At 36.8% G+C, this 18,698-nt stretch overlaps 1 protein-coding gene across 1 annotated transcript; it reads right to left on the reverse strand.

Annotated features, from left to right (window-relative positions):
• Positions 1-387: 387 nt before the first annotated feature.
• NANOG (Nanog homeobox) lies at positions 388-4,347 on the reverse strand. The gene is made up of 4 exons (XM_074267100.1): positions 4,046-4,347; positions 2,035-2,309; positions 1,552-1,641; positions 388-1,086 (listed from the first exon to the last, which is right to left on the reverse strand). The coding sequence occupies exons 1-4, from the start codon at positions 4,203-4,205 to the stop codon at positions 682-684; spliced, it is 930 nt and encodes a 309-aa protein (XP_074123201.1). The 5' UTR covers positions 4,206-4,347; the 3' UTR covers positions 388-681.
• Between the last annotated feature and the right edge of the window lie 14,351 nt (positions 4,348-18,698).

Consider the following 18,698-nt stretch of genomic DNA (forward strand, 5'->3'; position numbering starts at 1 on the left):
AAAATATGAAGTAAATATGCACACTTTTAAATTTTTCGTACTGAAAAAGTAAAAAGCCAAACCAAGTCAACAGAACAAATATTTTATTAAGGAGCCTACTATGTGCCAGGCACTGTGCTAAGCACAGAGAATACAAAGTGTAAAAGATGGTTTCTGGCTTCAAATGAGCTCACAATGTAATGGGAGATCATGTAAGCAACTGTGTATAAACAAGATATATACAAGGATAAATTGAGGGACAATTTTGGAGGAAAGGCACAAGCATGAACATCTATTTCTATTAAAATATATTAATAAAAATCAACTAGCTTTAACTTATCTTAACCACAAATTTACCAAAATGCAAGTTAAAAAGCCCACAAAGGCATAAAATCCCACCTACCCGTCTCTTCCTGTTATAAACTTTTTTCATATCTTTTTCTTTTAACTGATCCAGAGTTTCATTCTATCATTTAGATCAGGATCCTGAAGCTTATGGACTTTTTGTATAAATATAAATAGCCCAATAGTACCTAAACCTGGAGCCAGCCAGTAAAAACTAAAGACCCTTTGTAAGATACACTTTAATTATACAACTCAACCAACAACAATAGTTACATAATACTAAAAGTGTAGGGGAAAGAAAAATACTTTTGGGGGAGTGGGAATAGAGGGGGGTAGGGGCAGAAGTAATTGCCAAGGTTATGACTGGAATATAGGTACTCCACTGGGATCTAAGAATTGTGTTTGAACAATATCACCGGCTTGCTGATAATCATAGTCCTCCTCTAACTTGTTGTGGGTCAGCTGCATGTTCATGGAGTAGCTTGGGAGGTATTCCATGGTGTGGGGAGCGCTAAAACTCATAGTCATCTGTGGTTTCATGGGGTAGACCTCACTAATAGTATTTCCAAAGGGAGCCCCCAAGTCGCCGGCAGGGTAGGAGTGCTGAAACACCTGGTGCTGATAGGGGCCCTCTCCACCATTCTGAAACTGGTTATTCCAAGTCTGGTTGCTCCACACTGGAAGATTTCCAGAAGGATTCACCATATAGTCCTGGTGAAATGGAGAGTAGAAGCTTATGTATTCCCCAACAGTTGGTGCATTCTAGAAGAAGAGTAAAGTAAGATTAATTTAATTGTTTAGAATGTCTGGATTCTTAAGAAATAGGAGGACTTGGACTTCAGAATTCTGATCAATACGTAAGAACATTGTTACTTCAAAGGAGTGATAAAGAAGTTATAAGTCCCTGTGGAGGTATTAAGTATGGAAGGAGCAAAAATATCCTTCAAAAGTCTCAGTGCAGATTGAAGTTGTTATTGCATTTAGTCCCCTTTGTTTTCATATAGGGGCAATGAATGTCACATTGAGGAAGGATATTTTAATAGGTAAACCTTTGGGAAATGACTGGGGGAAATGTAGAGCATCAACAATTTTTTTAAAGAAAAGCCCTATTTTCTTATGGGCATAAACTCAAATAGACAATAAATGCTGAGAAACCTGAAAAAAAAAAAAAAAAAAAAAAAAAAAACATTTATTATGCTTAAGGGATAGGACTTTTCTTTCCATTACCTGAACCATATTGTTGCTGTTCTTGGACCACATGGAGTCTTTCTGCCATCTCTTTGACTTCATTCTCTGATTTTGAAACCAAGTCTTGACCTGGAGGAGGAAGAGGAGACAAATAGTAACCTATAGATTTTCTTGAGAAGTAAAGATTCTGGTAACTTCCCCTAAAAGCCACACTGCACTAGATCTGAATGATACAGGACTAATTTTCAGGGAATGTTCTCTGGTTCAAGGATGTAGGGCTTGGACTTTAGTTCCTCAATTTCCCAACTCTAAAGGGGATTTCCCCCATTCCCCCTTAGGCTAATGTCTTTCCCACAGTGGATTATCTCTATTTTATCACCATGTATGTATACAGAAGGTTCCAGAGAATAAGGATTGTCTCTCTCCTCTTTCTGTATCCCCAGCTAAATTTCGCAGTCGCTGACATTTAAAAGTAAATCTCTCTTAATTGATTGTCCCTATCCTAATAAATCAAACATTTACCTGCTTATAAGTAAGGTTCAAATTCTCAGCCACATTTCTGATCTGCTGCGGGCTGAGGTATTTTTGCTCCAGGAATCTACTGTTGAGTACATTCAGTTGAGCCTGAGAGAACACCGTCCTCATCTTAGATTTTTTGACTAGGGTCTGATCTTCTTTTCCCTGATGGATCTTGGGCTTGTTCTGGGAGGAAAGGTTATTTGAAGTTGGGCTAGTGGCAGAGTCGGGAATATCTTGAACAAACATATCCACAGATGTCGGAGTAGCAGGAGAAATTGCTGAATGGGGAGGGAAACAAAGCAAGAACTGTCACTGCTAGAACTTTTATTTTTCACATAGTATTATATCTCATCTCCCCCCCCCATAAGTTTCTTATTTTTCAAATATAGTTTTTCAACATTCATTTCTATAAGACTTCATGTTCCAGATTTTCCTCTCTCCCCAAGACAACCTGATATCTCATTACATCTTATGCATACTTTTTAAAACATTTAAAACATTGACCACCCACAATAAACTAAATTTTAAGTTTCTCGAGAGCTACAAATCTTTGAAAATTTAAATAATTTGCTCTTAAAATTCCTCTTAACCCAACCCAAATCCCTAGACAAATAGGGCTAAACAACCGCGTTGCATAGGGTCAGTGGAAAGTCTAACAAGCCTCAGATGACATTTTTCCAGTAAATAACACTATTCCTTTTAATCCTTTTCATAACCTTGATCAAATGCCCTAACCAAGGTTACCAGATTTTTCCTCCAACCAACCTCTAGCTGCTTTCTCCCCCAAAGGGAATTCTTCTTTAGCCCAGACTCCTCTTTTAGACGTTTTATGGCCATAATGAGGTCCTACATAAATTTGGGTCCGACCTGAGTTCATTAACATATGTAACTCCTTGGGGCAGAGAATCCTTCTTACCAATGCAAACTAGCACCTGCCTCAACTTTACTGGGGGAACCGGGATTAAATGAATTCTCAGAAATAGGTCTAGAGTCCAGTACTTCCTGACCCCAAGGTCAACTTTTTACCCATCTGACTACCTAGTTTGAATAGTTGGGATTTTTTTTCCCCACAAGCAGCCACAGTTCCTTTTTTAACATAGTCACTGTTAGGCAAATTTTGGTGATTGCGTCACTTTTTACCCCTTTCTAGTTGACCTAAGAAAAAGGAAGAGTACTACTAAAAATCCATCTCCCATACAATCTAGTAGTACTCTTTCTGGCAATATTCTATTCTGGAGCTTGACTTGTTCTTTCCCTCAAACCTTATTAAGTACATTAGTTAACTAAGATTAAAAAAAAAATCTTAATTTAAAACTGAAATTTGAGTTAAAAATTCAGATTTAGAGACAGAATGGACCTCACAGGTCAATTTATTCAATCCCTCAGTTGCTCAAGCACAAACAGAGAAATGACACGATATCCCGGTCTTAAAAGTAGTTCAACAAGGGGCAGATTTGAATCTCAACCCTTCGCAGTGCAGAACTAGTCCCTTTCCCCATAACTGTTGTTTATTATATTTGTAAAGCTAAAGCGCATTCCCGGTACTCCTCCCACCCCCAGCCCCGCTTATTTAACCAGGTGCCACATTAACCAACCCATAGAAACAACTATTAGTCAAGAAATTAGGGGAAAGCTAGTCATTGTAAAGGCTTACTTTGCCCACCAATACTAACCAATTCCACTAGCATTCTGTTCATTCCCTACTATGAGCGAGCAGTCCCCTAGGTGCTCGGTTACCTTTGCAGCCCTACTCTCAAGGAGCTTATATTCTACAACACATGAAGATATACAGAACAAACGAATGAAGGAAAGTTCCAACAGGAGCAGAATAATGATGGTGCCTGAAGCTTACTTGTTTCACCTTGGAGGCTAGGCCCCAGGAGTTGCACAGGTAACAACAGCCCCTAAGGTAAAGAGGGACCACCTATTTAAAAGTTTCAATCTACACAGAAGCAGACTCGGGACCCCATCCAGTTCAGAACATGGGGGTTCCGCTACCTTTCTGGGGGCTCACCTGCGCTTGGCTGGAGCTTTTCCGGACTTTGGATTTGGAAAGAGTAAGGGCTTGAGGCCGTAAAAGGCTCAGGCTGGGGCACGGAGATCCAGGTGTTGTAAGGGCAGCTGGCATCGCCATCGGGCTGGGAGGACTGGCATTGGTGCGAGCACGAAGTCATGTTGTAGGGAAGATGCTCGAAGTTAGGAGTCCAACGTGGGCAAGCGCCGTAGGAGCAAAATCTTATCAGCGATGGTCAGCAAAGAAAAATGCCCTAAAAATGCAAAATAGCCTTTTAACTTTAAAAAGAAAAAAAAAAAAAAAAAAAAAAAAGCAAGAAATTGACTCAGGCCGAGGCTGGGCAAAGAGAGCCGGGCCAAACTGGAGTTGGAGAACTAGTATCACTTGGGCGGCCTTTTTATATCACTTCCCCCACCTGCTAATCCTGCCCGCTGGGCTCCCCAAGGCCATTATCATGAAAATCGACAATTGATAGAAAAGGTGGGATTTGGGGCTGGTCAATTTCGACCTGTGTGGGAGTGAAGGAAGGAGTAAGGCTCTTCCCAGGAAGAGTATTAGGAATCCAGAAATACTTCTTCATGATTAAAACTCCATTTTCCTGATGAAGTTAATCAATTTTTGCTCTTTTGTTTCCCTCTTCCCCCTCCCCTCCCCCCCCCCCCCCCCGCCTCCCACTCTTACCCCCCGCAAACCTTTACACCTGGTGATGAGAGTGGAAGCCTGCCTGGTTAAAGAGTATTTGGCGGAAGACAAGATGTACCAAACTTGGAGCAAAAGACTCACAAAGTGTCAATCTTCGAATTTTGAATCTGAAGTTTGGCAGGACAAATGATTTAGGGATTAAACTGATCTTTAGCACTTCCTTTGCAACCCTTTAATTTTTTCTTTTCCCTTCGTCCCTTCTTTTCTTTCACCATTAGCTCCAAGACTATGGGGGACGGGGAGAGGAAGAGTGGCCACAAAATCTAGAGATCGAATTGCTAATCTCGTCGGTACCTTGACACCCCCTCCCCCCAATATGTAGAATGGAAATTAATTCATTCAAAAGCATTTATTAAGCATATATGAAGTGCAAGACGTGTTAAACCATGGAGATACAGACTTTAAAAACCTCTAACAGTTCCTGTATTCTAGGAGTTTGTATTCTATTAGGAGGTAACATTTTAGGAGATAAGCAAATTTTAAAATGTATACAGAGTAAATAGTCTTTTTTTTTTTTTTTTTGGATGGGGAAATAGTAAGCCATGTAGGCTGGCATGAACTCAACTTTGAAGGAAGATAGATTCTAAAAAGTGGTGTTAAAGGAGTATTTTTTAGGCATTAGGGAGTTTGCAATTGCGTGGAGAGTGAAGATGGAATATTATTTGCAAAGAACAGAAAGTTGGCCAGTTTGGTTGAAAGAGTGTGTAAGAGAGAGCAATGTGCATTAATAATAATGGCTAAAGGAGTATTTTTTAGGCATCAGGAAGTTTGCAATTGCATGGAGAGTGGAGATGGAATATTATTTGCAAAGAACAGAAAATTGGCCAGTTTGGTTGAAAGAGTGTGTAAGAGAGAGCAATGTGCATTAATAATAATGGCTAAAGGAGTATTTTTTAGGCATCAGGGAGTTTGCAATTGCATGGAGAGTGGAGATGGAATATTATTTGCAAAGAACAGAAAATTGGCCAGTTTGGTTGAAAGAGTGTGTAAGAGAGAGCAATGTGCATTAATAATAATGGCTAAAGGAGTATTTTTTAGGCATCAGGGAGTTTGCAATTGCATGGAGAGTGGAGATGGAATATTATTTGCAAAGAACAGAAAGTTGGCCAGTTTGGTTGAAAGAGTATGTAAGAGAGAGTAATGTGCATTAATAATAATGGCTAAAGGAGTATTTTTTTAGGCATCAGGGAATTTGCAATTGCATGAAGAGTGGAGATGGACTATTATGTGCAAAGAACAGAAAGTTGGCCAGTTTGGTTGAAAGAGTGTGTAAGAGAGAGTAATGTGCATTAATAATGGCTAGCATCAGTGTAATGTGTGGATTTGAAAAGTGCCTTCCTTACAAGTTAAATCAATCTAATCTTCACTACAACCTGTTGAGATAGGTGCTATTCTTGTCTTTATTTATGGATTAGAATCTGAATGCTGGTCATCCTGATTCAGGTCCAGCTGTGTAGCCATTTCAAGAGCCTACACTGTCCCCAATGACTTAGGAACTAACCAGGAATCTTTGGCTTGAGGCAAATTTAGTGTTTAGATGCTAAACCCAGAAATTTGGATTTCATGGCTCTTCTCCCCTTCAATCCAATATTTATGTGGATATCAGAATAATCTTTTTTGCTCAGAGATCTTGTAGGTCACTCTGCAAAATAATCTCCAATGGCACCGCTCCCCCCACCCCCCTGAAAGTGCAGATTGGAGACACTCTTACATGTCATGTTGCTCCCTGGTACTCTAGGTTCCTGAAGAAAAACAAAACTACTTTCTAATCTTCAAAGAAGTGCCTTGAGTTCTTACAATTTAAGGTTTAGATTTCACACATCCCCCCCCTCTTCTTTTTCTTTTCTTTTTTTTTTTTTTTTGCCAGAATTCCTACCCATTCTTTAAAGCCTTACTCAAAAGCAGCCTTCCGCCCCTCTCCCCCATAAATTCCCCACCTGACCTTCCTCCTCAGACCTTACATAGTACTTTGTTTTGCAAATTCCTTATGCACTTGTGACCCAGCTTTGTGTATTATAGTTAGACTTTAAGATTCTGGTTAGTCAGAATTTTATTTTTTACTCTTATTTTCTACCTTCCCCAGCACTGTGCTGGGTGCACCCTGGGCATTTCTGATTTGATTTGATTGGCTAATCCATACTTCGGGCAGTGCTGAGTAGCAGGAATTCTCTCACACATATCTGAGGCATTTGGAAACACCTCTATCCCATTATTTAATTTGAAATGGACAACTAAGAAATAACAGTCCAATGAATTCTGATGGGAAGCATCTTGTAGGGTTTGCAGCTAGGATACTGTATCAGACCTCTAATCTGGTAGATGAGCCCAATTGGAGGGAAAAACTAAGAAGGGTTTAGGGGGCCGGGATGAGGTGGGGGGATGGGTGGAGTTTGAGATTTGGAGGTTAGCCCCACAGGCAATTTTCTACCCAAACCAACTCCCTTCAGACTTTTTTCTGATCAATTCTTTCCCAGCTCCTCTTTCTCGTACCTTCCTTCTTTCTGGTTTTGGGTACTCCCCTGTCTCTTTTCTTGAAATTTGCTTTTTTTTCTCCCCTAACTCTAGAAGTACCTTAGAATTCAACACTTTTCCACGTTTCAGTTTCTCTTTGGGAAGGTAAAGAAGGGTATCCACCAATTCACCTCCCTTTCTCTAGAGTTTGAAAATTCCAATTGTATTTATTTTCCTTTAAATCTCCTCCTCTTCTCTTCCTCCACCCCCATCCCTGGGTTTATTTTTCTTAGCAGCCAATGCATAAATATTTATTTTGTTCTTAGGGTGCATACTTTGGGCACAATACTAGGCCCTGGGGATACAGACTCAAAACAGGGACGATCCCTGATTTCAAGGAGCTGGTGTTCTATACTTGGAGGTGGGGATGGGATGGATATGATTGACAAGTAAAGTTTTGTTTTTCTGTCATTTTTAGTTGTGACTGAAAATGACTCCATTTGGGGCTTTCTTGGCAAAAACTGGAGTGATTAGCTATTTCCTTCTCCAGCTCACTTTACAGATGAACAACAGAGTTCTTCAAACAGTGTAAAGTAATTTGCCTGGATCACACAACTTATGTCTGAGGTTAGAATTTAAACTTAGGAAGATGAGTCTTCCTGACTCACAGACCTGGCATTCTATTTACTTCATCACTTAGTTGCCTAGTGCTTTCTGAGATTCTGTCTCTCTTTTTTCTCTCTCTAGCTCTGACTTTCTCTTTTTCTGTCTCTCTCTCTCTTTCTTTTCCTTTCCATTTCTTTTCTCTCTCTCTCCTCTTTATCTGTCTCTCTCTCTCTCTCTCTCTCTCTCTGTCTCTGTCTCTATCTTTTTTTGTGTGTGTCTGACTCTCTTTATCTTACTCTGCCTTCCTGTCTCAGTCTCTTTCTCTCCTCCTCCCTTAGGTATGGATTTATATATGAAACATATATACACAAAATAAATATAAAGTGATGAGGGAGGATAGACAGTTCTAATACCTAGGGGAAAGAGAAGGCATTTGGAAAGAGATGACATTAGGAATGAACCTTACTCCAGTGACCAACCAAAGCAAACTTGGTGAAGTAAAAAAAAAATTCCTGTGCTTACAATTGTTCAAAATCTGCATTTTTGTTTTCTGCTCAGACTAAATAAAGAAGACTCAGAATAAAAAGGGCCTGGGGTGAAGGAGTTACTAGAAAGTGGGGAGTTTCCCCTACTACCAAGCATTCCTCTTCACCTAGGTTACAAGGGACATACCTGGGGCACTCTGGGAGGTGGGAGCAGACCTTGTCTTTTTGAATTCAAAAACTTGATTTAAGGGAAGAGTGTTGAGAGTGGGGGATGGGTTGAAGTTTTTGAGGAAGTGCTGCTCCAGTGGCAAAACGGTGTTGACAAGCCTTGCTGTGTTTGAGTTGTCACCAGTATTTACTGCAATATAGGCTGGGTGCCTTCCTTCCTGTGGGAATTTGCCAGTTTCTTCACCAACAATTTCTTAAGCAGCTATATGCCATGATCGTGAATCCGTTCTAAGGCAGAGATTTTTTTTTAAGCTTTTTTATTTTCAAAGAGATGCATGGGTAATTTTCAACATTCATCCTTGCAAAACTTGTGTTCCAATTTTTTTCTCTTCTTCCATTCCCATCTCTAGATGACAAGTAATCCAATATATATTAAGTATATGCAATTTTTCTATACATATTTCCACAAATATCATGCTGCACAAGAAAAATCAGATCAAAAAGGAAAAAAATGAGAAAGAAAACAACAGAAAGTGAGACTACTTTGTGGTCCATACTCAGTTCCCACAGTCCTCTCTCTGGGTTAGATGATTCTCTTCATCACTGAACAATTGGAACTGGCCTGAATCATCTCATTGTTGAAGAGAGCCTCTGAAACAGGGAATCCCAAACTATTTTCCTAATATTTACAAGAAATTTTAATTTCTACTAAGTTAATATCAGAAGATAAAACCCACTTGAAGAAAAATTATTTGAGCGGTTTTTAATAATTTGTAAGAGCAAAAGGGGGTCCGGAGATCAAATAGCTGAGAAATTCCATCTTGGTCATCTGATAATGTTGTATGTTGGATGAATGAATAGAATTGGAAAATTATATGTATATTAGATCAATAATTTGTAAGAATGTAAAACATCTTGAGACCAAAAGGTTTGAGAATATCTGTTTTAGATGTGTGATAAATGTTGGATGAATAAATATTGTGGATTAAGGCCATGTCAGATAAAACAATGGAATAAAAGTTGGACATGGAATGTCCATAAATATTAAACATGCTTTGGAAAATAATTCAGCATGTTTTTGTCTTATCTTTTCCTGTTTATTCTATATTCTCTGCTCTACCCTGGCAAATATCTAAACTTCCAGTCTGATTATAGGCACCTATAATTTCTGCCTGATGCTCATAGTTATTTTTTTTGTCAAATTTTCTCAATATGACATATTTTTCTTCATGTTAGGGATGAAAAAAAAAACTACTGAAACAGAAGATGAATAAATTAAATCTAACAATTCAATTCAGTTCAATATAACAAATATTTATGAAACATACTTATCATGTTAAGTATATATAAAGTCCTAAGTATACTAAGTTGAAAAATGATACAGTCCTTTTTCCTCAACAACCTTTTAACTTGTATTTACATAAGTTCTCTAGGAATATTTGATATTCAAGATATGGTTAGGAGCTGAGGATATTAAGATTGGATGATGATAATGAAGACTATATACTCAAGGAAAGAGATGGCCATCTAATAAGAGTAAAAAGATATGTACACAAATAACTATCAGAGAAGGGAAATAGTGATAAATGCATGGGAAAAACCCAGACGGAGAAAGCCAGGCTTTCAATGGATGCCTAATAAATGTTTGTTGAACTAAATTGAGTGAGAAATTCAATGAAGGTGAAATCACCAGGAGGTGTGAAGGCACTTGCATTAGGTCTGAAAAAAAAAAAAAAAAAAAAAAAGGATTTCAACAATAAAAGATGTGAGGGAAAATATATACAGATAAAAGAGGGAAATTTCTCTTTCCCTTTTTTTAAGATGGCAGATACCCCCCTTTTAAAAAATTATTTGGAACAGAACCAAGAGAACATTATACATAGTAACAAATGGATTATGTGATTGATGGGCAACTGTGATGGACCTGGCTCTTTTCACCAAGGAGGTGATTCAAGGTAATTCCAATAGACTTGTGATGGAAAGTGCCATCCATATCCAGAGAGAGAGCTATGGAGCTTGAATATGAATCAGAACATAGTATTTTTTTACCTTTTTGCTGTTGTTTGTTTGGTTTTTTTTCCTCTCTTATATTTTTCCCTTTTTTTCTATTTTTTTGCACATGACCAGTGAGGAAATATGTTTAGAGAAACTGCATGTTTAATCTGTATCAGATTGTTTGCTGTCTTGAGGAGAGGGGAGGAGGGAAAGAAAAGTGTGGAACACAGGGTTTTGCAGGAGTGAATGTTGATAACTGGTCTTTACATGTGTTTAAAAATACTATTAAAATAAAAAATATAATCTTAAAAATTGGAATAGCTATAAAAGGGGGGGATAAGAAGGGTGGCCGGAGAGGGCTGGACAAAAACCTTTGTGAAACCTGGTCTAGTTGATGTGTAATCTTCAGTAATTGGGAACAGGTGTTCACAGGTCGTGTTACATTGTAAATGGTACGAAAGACAGATCTGCAATGGCCAGAAAGTTGGGTTGCCAGTAGTTGAAAATGTACAATGACAGTGACAGTGTTACTAAACACAGGAGTTTTATTAACTTTTTGTTTCTGGAAGGTGATAAGTAAGAACAAAAATTATAAATTAGTGGGGATTGACAATTCACCTGGTATGACCTGCAACAGCTAACAGAAGTCATTGTTTCACTAATGTGAATGTGATGCTTTGTATGTACTACCAATATTTGTTTCTTTGATGTGTACTCTGTTATGCCGTGTTATGTGATATATGTATGTATTATATTTCTACATGTGACCTGTGTATTTGGTTACTCAGTGGGTTGTATTACACAATTGAAATTTGAATTTTAGTTGTATAGAGTGTCTTGAATTCTATCAATGTCAAGAATTATGTACTTTCCCTGAACCTCATGTGCTAGCCTTATTATTTATGTAAACTATATAGAATGGCAATTTACATACCTACAGAAATCTTAGTGTACCCCAAGTGATTTGTAGGAACTTCATCTATTTCACTGAGGAGGAGGAGGATGTAAGAGTGTAAGAAGTCTGTTTCAGACTTTACCCCCTTTAAACTTTGAGGGTCACCCTGAATGGCCTATTTACAGATTATTTTACATTTTAAAAATTATTTATATTATTATATATTTTATATTTATATATTGGATTTAAATCACTATAGACTTTTTTACTCCTTTAGTTGACATGAACTTATTCGACTTCAGAAGATCATAGGGCCTTAGTGGCTGGATAAAGTTAGCTGATACTGTCAGGAAGCATCGGATCAATCAATCTTGGAGTGATACAAAAAAGAAGAAAGCCACCTTGGAAGAGAATTGTTGTGGGCAGGCAAAAAGAAGCAGATGTGCAAAGAACTTTTTCCATGGGCCTGTTGAAAAAGTATAGCAATGGGATAAAGGAGATTTCTTTCCCTCTCATTCTTTCCCCCATCCCCCATTAGCAATAAATTCATTAGCCATAGGAAACTTGTTTGAATACAGCCTGAAAGAATTCAAAGGCATTGCTTTCTCAATTCCAGATTTCCATATGGAATATTCTTAATTTGGGAATTTCCGGGAGCCTAGTAACAGGGTCAAAGGAGCTGAGAAGAGGCAGTGAGAGTCTTGGATCCAGAGCTTGGATCCTGCCTGGAAAATGGGGAGCCAGAGCCAAGACTTCGGCTGGTTCTAGAATATGGGTTCTGGTTATTTCCTAAAGTGAATAATTGTATCGTGTTCCAGTATATCAACAGAATCCCAAACTAGAGGGAAGAGAGACTAGAGCAAAGGAATGCAGCAACTTCCATCTAGTCAAGAGGGCAAGACTATATATAGCTACCAGGAGTATTGCCAGGGCAAAGTTTTTTTTTTTATTGTCCCTATTTTAACACGTGTTCCCTATATGTGTGCCCTTCTGCATGTGAATTCTATTAGCAGTCACTATTTTTACTAATGCTGTATACGTGCCTTATCTAGGAGAGAGATGCTCTTCTACTACTTTGCATTCAAGTAAAATCATTAACCTTGAACTAATTGTACCAATGAATGCCTATTGATGGCAGAATCACTGATAGGGACTCAGAAGCAATAGTGACTCAGTACCCTGAATCTGGAAGAGTTGTCCTTTTGGGGAAGTGACCCTTGAGTGTGAGGTGGGGATGGCATTCTGAGGAAGGTATTACCCTGAAAAACAGAAGATATGAGGAGGTACCTGCACTCAACCAGTCTGGCAAAACTGAGCCCAGAAGCACACTACAGGAAGATACAATCCAAATCCCAAGCAAAGGATTCTTTCTGATCACCTTTTCCAGTTGGTTTAGTAAATTTGATCAGCTCTCCACAGGAACTTTGTCATGACGAGATATTTCACTAATAAAATATTTGATCAGATTAGTCTTTTCAAAAAATGATCAGTAGTAATATATTATTTAAAAAAGAAATGTAGTGTCTATGAAAAAGTGGCTCTTTTTTTTTTCTTACTAAGATAAATGTATGATAATAGAGGCAGTACTGAATAGTGGCTGAATGCTAGGACTGAAGTGGAGGAGGAACTGAGTTGTTATTTTTTTTTTCACTTAGCAAAAATCTGTCTTTTTTCCATCTTACTATATCTTCTCACCCTAAATTTTGAAAGAAAGACAAAATTCATCTTAAAAAAATATATCATTATACTGTAATACATTTAACATTTATGGGATTGCCTGTCATCTAGGGGAGGGAGTAGAGGGAGGGAGGGGAAAATTTGGAAAAGTGAATACAAGGGATAATGTTGTAAAAAAAAAAATTACCCATTCAAAAAAAATCATAATTATAAAATTAATTTTAAAAAAGATATATCATCAAAGAAAACAGATTTATGTATTGGCCATGTCCAAAACAATATAAGGTTATATTTTCATATTTAGAATCCTTCACCACTCAATAGGGAAGTGAGTAGCAGGGCTCCTCCTGCATCCTCTGGAATCCTTATTGGTTACATCATTGATTACTGTTCCTAAATCTTTTAAATTTATTTGTTTTCATAATATTGTGACTGTTATATAAATTATTCTCCTGGTTCTGTTCCTCTCAGTTTGCTATCAATATTTACAAGCCTTCCCAGGTTTCTGTGAGATCTTCATCATTTCTTATAAAGCTATATTCTATCACATTCATATACCATAACTTGTTAAACTATTTCTACATTAATAAGCACCTTCTCAGTTTCCAATTTTTTGCTACTGCAAAAAATCTGCTATAAATATTTTTGTGCATTCTTAGAGTTTGTTCTGTTCAGCCTAATGCTTCCCTTAATCTGCGCCCCCTATTATTTCTACCTTTTCCTTTGTTTAGTGAAATTTATTTCTGTATTCATCTGTATGTGTGTATATTCTTCCCCACTTTGACCAATTAAAACGAGATTCAAATATTATTCACTCTTCACCCCTTGTTTGTATAGCTTTCTACTTGCACACTCCAATTATTTGAGATAATTTTCCCATTCTTACTCTCCATTTCCCTCTCTAATGTATTTTTCCTTCCCTTTCCATTCTTTTTAAAAGATTATTAAGACATCATAGAACTATTCTCTTTGTCTAATTAGATTCCCTCTATGACACCTGATGGTAAGGTTCCAAACAAACAAGTATTTGTACACATGTACCTTTTTATCTTTTTCTTGACTGCTCAAAGATTTTGTGAATTTCTACTCTTTATATTTGGAATGATCCAAAAGAAAACTTCTATTTCATTAAAAAAAATTATCCCTTGTAGGATTATATTAAATTTTGCTAGATAAGTTATTTTTGGTTGTAAGTCTATATCATTTGCTTTCTGGAATATCATATCCCAAGTTCTCTGTTACTTTATAATGATGGCTGGTCCTGTGCCCTGGGACAGGGTAGTGAGTGATGGCACCTGTTTCTTTAGCTTGCACTGATTGAAGCCCCTTAATGCCAGCACAGCCTCACCCTTCCCTGGAATGTTTTTATAAGTAGGCATTCCTGACCAGTTTCTACCCCCAATATCTGTAGACCTCCCATTTGTTTCCTTCTCTGGACCTCGGCTAAAAAACTGCCTCCCTATGAGTTTTTTCTTTGATTTGCTGCTGAGGATTTGATCTGGTATATTTTCTAAATTTGTTTGTGAGTTCTCTGTTCTTCCTGTTACCATGCCATCTTGGCTTGTGCCTCTGAAGATCTGGCTTATAATCTCACCTCTGAAATTTGCTACCTTACATGGCATTGGACAAATCAGTGTGACTAAGAATTAATTTCTTCACTTGTAAAATGGAAATAATAGAAATAATAGTAGAATCAACTTCACAGTGGGTGTTGTTAGGCTTTGTCTGGCATAAAATGAGTTTAATAAGTACTTAATAAAGAATGGTTATTCCATTCAAGTATGTAACAGAATCATAGGCTTTTGAGAAGAAGAATCATAAAGATACCTAATTTATCAGCATCCATACTATTTACTTTAGAAATCAACTGCTAGTTTTGGAGTCATTTACCTTATTATAGGATAATATAGCAGAGAATCAAGCCTCTAGCTTTCTTCAAACATCAACTTAAGAGCCACCTCTTATAGAAGACCTTTCCACATCCTCCCAGCTGCTGCCCTATATTTACCTTAAAAAAAAATTAAATAACTAACAAATGGGACATCCTTAGCCAGAGCTCCAGTGCTAGCCACTTAGGTGCCTATTGGGTCCATAATTCACCTGAGAGTCAGTGGAGTTGCCATGATACAACTGAAGGTAGCCTTCCCTGAGCCTCTCTGGAGTCACATAGTGTCACCTGGAGAATCAAAGAGAAGTCTGCTGAGTCATCTTTTCTTCTGGCTCAGCAGTTAATAAAGGGAAAGCTTCATAAACTCCTAGGGTAAATCCTTTAGTCCCTAGTCATCCACTGTTCAAAGCTGACTCCAAAGCTTTCTTTCTGTAGATTGGAAGCATTAAAACCAGATCTGACTGCTATATCTTAATGAGAGATGTAGAGAATAAACTTAAATATAAATAATATAAAATTGAATATAAATAATAAATAATAAAAATGAATATAAAACTCATATTCCACAATTTTGAGCGATTGAAAGATCTTAATTTTCAGCTTCAGAAAGTCACTGTCTTCAAAGTGTTTGGGAGTTTTTGACATTGCAAAGGTTGTAGGGATTAAGCATTTATTAAGTTCGTCCTGCAAGGAAGAGCCAGACGTGACTGAATGAAAGAACAGCAATTGTAATGGTCCTGTGCCAAGCACTTTACAAATATTATTTTATTTGACCCTCTTAAACAACCTAGAGATAAGTGCTATTTTTATCCCTGTTTAATAGTTAAGGAAATAGAGGCAGACAGAGGTTAAGTGAATTGCCTAGGATTAGTTATCTGAGGTAAGATTTTTAATCAGGTTTTCCTGATTCCCAGTCCACTTCTCTATTCATTGCACCACATAGGAACCTTGAATTGAGCTTACACAGACAAAACAAGAGAAGATACAATATCTCTCTAAAATATCCCTTATACCATCTATTCTTAATTCTTTGTCCAAAGGATATTTCCATTTTTTATTTTGAAAAAATATTTGTTATATAGAATGGTTCTCTGGGAGAGAAGGGAAGAAATGAGGGTGACATAAAAAAACCAAAATATACCAATAAGAATTTATTTTTTAAAAATGAAAATTTCCTTGATAAATCAAATTAATAAATACTTGCAAAAGTGACACCATCTGGCAGTACTATAAAGATGGGAAGTAGACGACTGGGAGTTGAATTTAATGAACTATGTGACTTTGGACAAAGGATTTTGTTATTGTTCAGTCATTTCAGTAGTGGCTGACTCTTTTAGGATTTTCTTGGCAAAGATACTAGAATGTTTCACCATTTCCTTCTCTAGCTCATTTTTTATTTAAAATTTTCAATAGTATTTGATTTTCCAAATACATGTAAAAATAGTTTTTAACATTTGTTTTTGTAAGACTTTGTGTTCAAAATTTTTCTCCCTTACTCCATGATCTCCTCCCTCCCTAAAATGGCAAAAATTCCGATATAGGTTAAAGATATACAGTTCTTTTAAACATTTTCACATTTGTCATGTTGTACCAGAAAAACCTCATTTTTTTCTTAGAAAATCCATTTTAATTACCAGCTTCTGCCAAGAATATCAGACCAAAAAGGAAAAACCCATGAGAAAGAAAGAAACAAACAAATAAAAAGTGAAAATATTATGCTTAGATCCACATTCAGTCTTCAGAGTTCTCTCTCTGGATGCGGATGACATTTTCCTTCCCAAGTCTATTGGAATTGTATTGAATCACATTGTTGAGAAGAGCCAAGTTATATTTGATCATCCTATAATCTTGTTCCTGTGTACATTGTTCTCTTGGTCCTGCTCCCTTCACTCAGTATCTGTTCATATAAATCTTTCCAAGCTTTCAGTCTGCTCATCATTTCTTACAGAACAATAATATTCCATAACATTCATATGCCATAATTTATTTAGCCATTCTCCAGTTGATGAGCATCCACTCAGTTTCCATTTCCTTGCCACCACAAAAAAGGGCTGCTATGAACATTTTTGCGCACGTGCATCTTTTCCCCTCTTTTATGATCCCTTTAGGATGTAGCTCCAGTAGTGACACTTATTTTGCAGATGAAACAAATAGAGTTAAACTCAGAGGTCAGATTAGAATTTATGAAGGTGAGTTTTCCTGACTCCATGCTCAGTGCTTTATCCACCACGCCACCTAGCTGCCTCTTGAACAAAGGATAAAGTCATCAAATAAATACAATTCTAAAGCTGATCAGAACCTTGGAAATTGTTTAGTCCAATTCATTTTTTTTAAGGTAAATTAAATGACTTATCTGGCTGAGGTCATACAGTTGCACGAATTACAAAATAGTGGAGAGTATGGAATAAATACAGAATGAAATTCTGGAAAGGTCTTTTGAAGGGATGGCTCAGATGAATTTATACCTGGCAGATGACACCTGTAGGAAAATTCTAGCCATGTTTCCAAAAGGTTTCCTAGAGATTCTTTAATATTCTATTGTTTGCAGAAATATTTGCTCCTTTATCATAGAAGAATTTTTTTTTTTCACTTACATGTATGCTTATAGGGTTTAATCTAGGTTTTTGTACTGTGACCATGAGCAAATGATTTATTTCTCTGGACCTTAGATTCCATATCTGGGAAACAAGGGGTGTAGGACGAATAAGTATTGCAAATATATGCAAAATAATTAAAATGGGATAGTTTGGGAGGGGGCGCATTAGCAGTTGTAGGGAAGGGAATCTGGAAAGGTTTCATACAGAAGATAGTGCTTGAGTAGTATTTCCACAAAAAAGAGAGACTCTGTGAGACTGAGTAAGGAGGGAATACATTCCAGGCAAGAGGAATTCGGAAATCTTCTTAAACTAGATTTTATGATTTAATAGATATATTTTTTAGTTCTTATTCTGAGACATCCTTGACCATGACCAGGAAAGTTAGCATAATAAAGTTAACTAATGCTCATTGGTGAAAGCAGCTCAAATAACTTCGTGGTTCCATTCTAATTGCCAGCTCCTGTCAAGAATATCAGCCAACATAGGATGGAGGAATAAGCCCCCTGACCTGTCTCCCCATTCTAAGTCCAATTTGCCTGACAAAGGGAGATTTTATTTCCCTTGATCATACTGCTCTCTACTGGCTGTCTTGAGCATTACCAATGGGCTGAAGGAAAAGTAGACGGCCTTTTAGAACTATTCTTTGGATATTTATTACCCACACAGAGAGTAGCCTCTGATTATTTATTGTGAAATATCAAATTAAAGCCAAGTGGGTACAAATAGAAATAATCTATTGTCTGATCCTTCTGTGAATTTATAAGAAGCACCAAAGACTTTAGAAAGCAAATCATTTTGATGCTTTCCATTTTTATCGTATATAAAAGCTTCATGAGACAGTCAAAAGTAAATATTTGATTATTTTGGTTTTAATAATAATTAATTAACATAATAAATAAAAATAGTTTTACTATTATGTAGCTCATTGATGTTTTTACAAAATTCTCTATAAATTCTGATTTCATTGATTCCTCAAAAAATGATAAAGTATACAAGAATGGTATTATCTTCAATTTATAAATGAGAAAATTGAAAGTCAGGGAAGTTAATTTACTTTTCCAAATTCACATAGGTGAGTGAGAAATGAAATTTATGTATTTTCCACTCATATACAGAAAATAGCTATATATTTCTTTAAAAATTTTTTAATTTAATATTTACATATATTTCTTTTAAATAAAGTAAATAG

The sequence above is a fragment of the Sminthopsis crassicaudata genome, chromosome 5 (genome assembly GCF_048593235.1).
Source record: "Sminthopsis crassicaudata isolate SCR6 chromosome 5, ASM4859323v1, whole genome shotgun sequence".
In the NCBI taxonomy this organism is placed as follows: domain Eukaryota; kingdom Metazoa; phylum Chordata; class Mammalia; order Dasyuromorphia; family Dasyuridae; genus Sminthopsis; species Sminthopsis crassicaudata.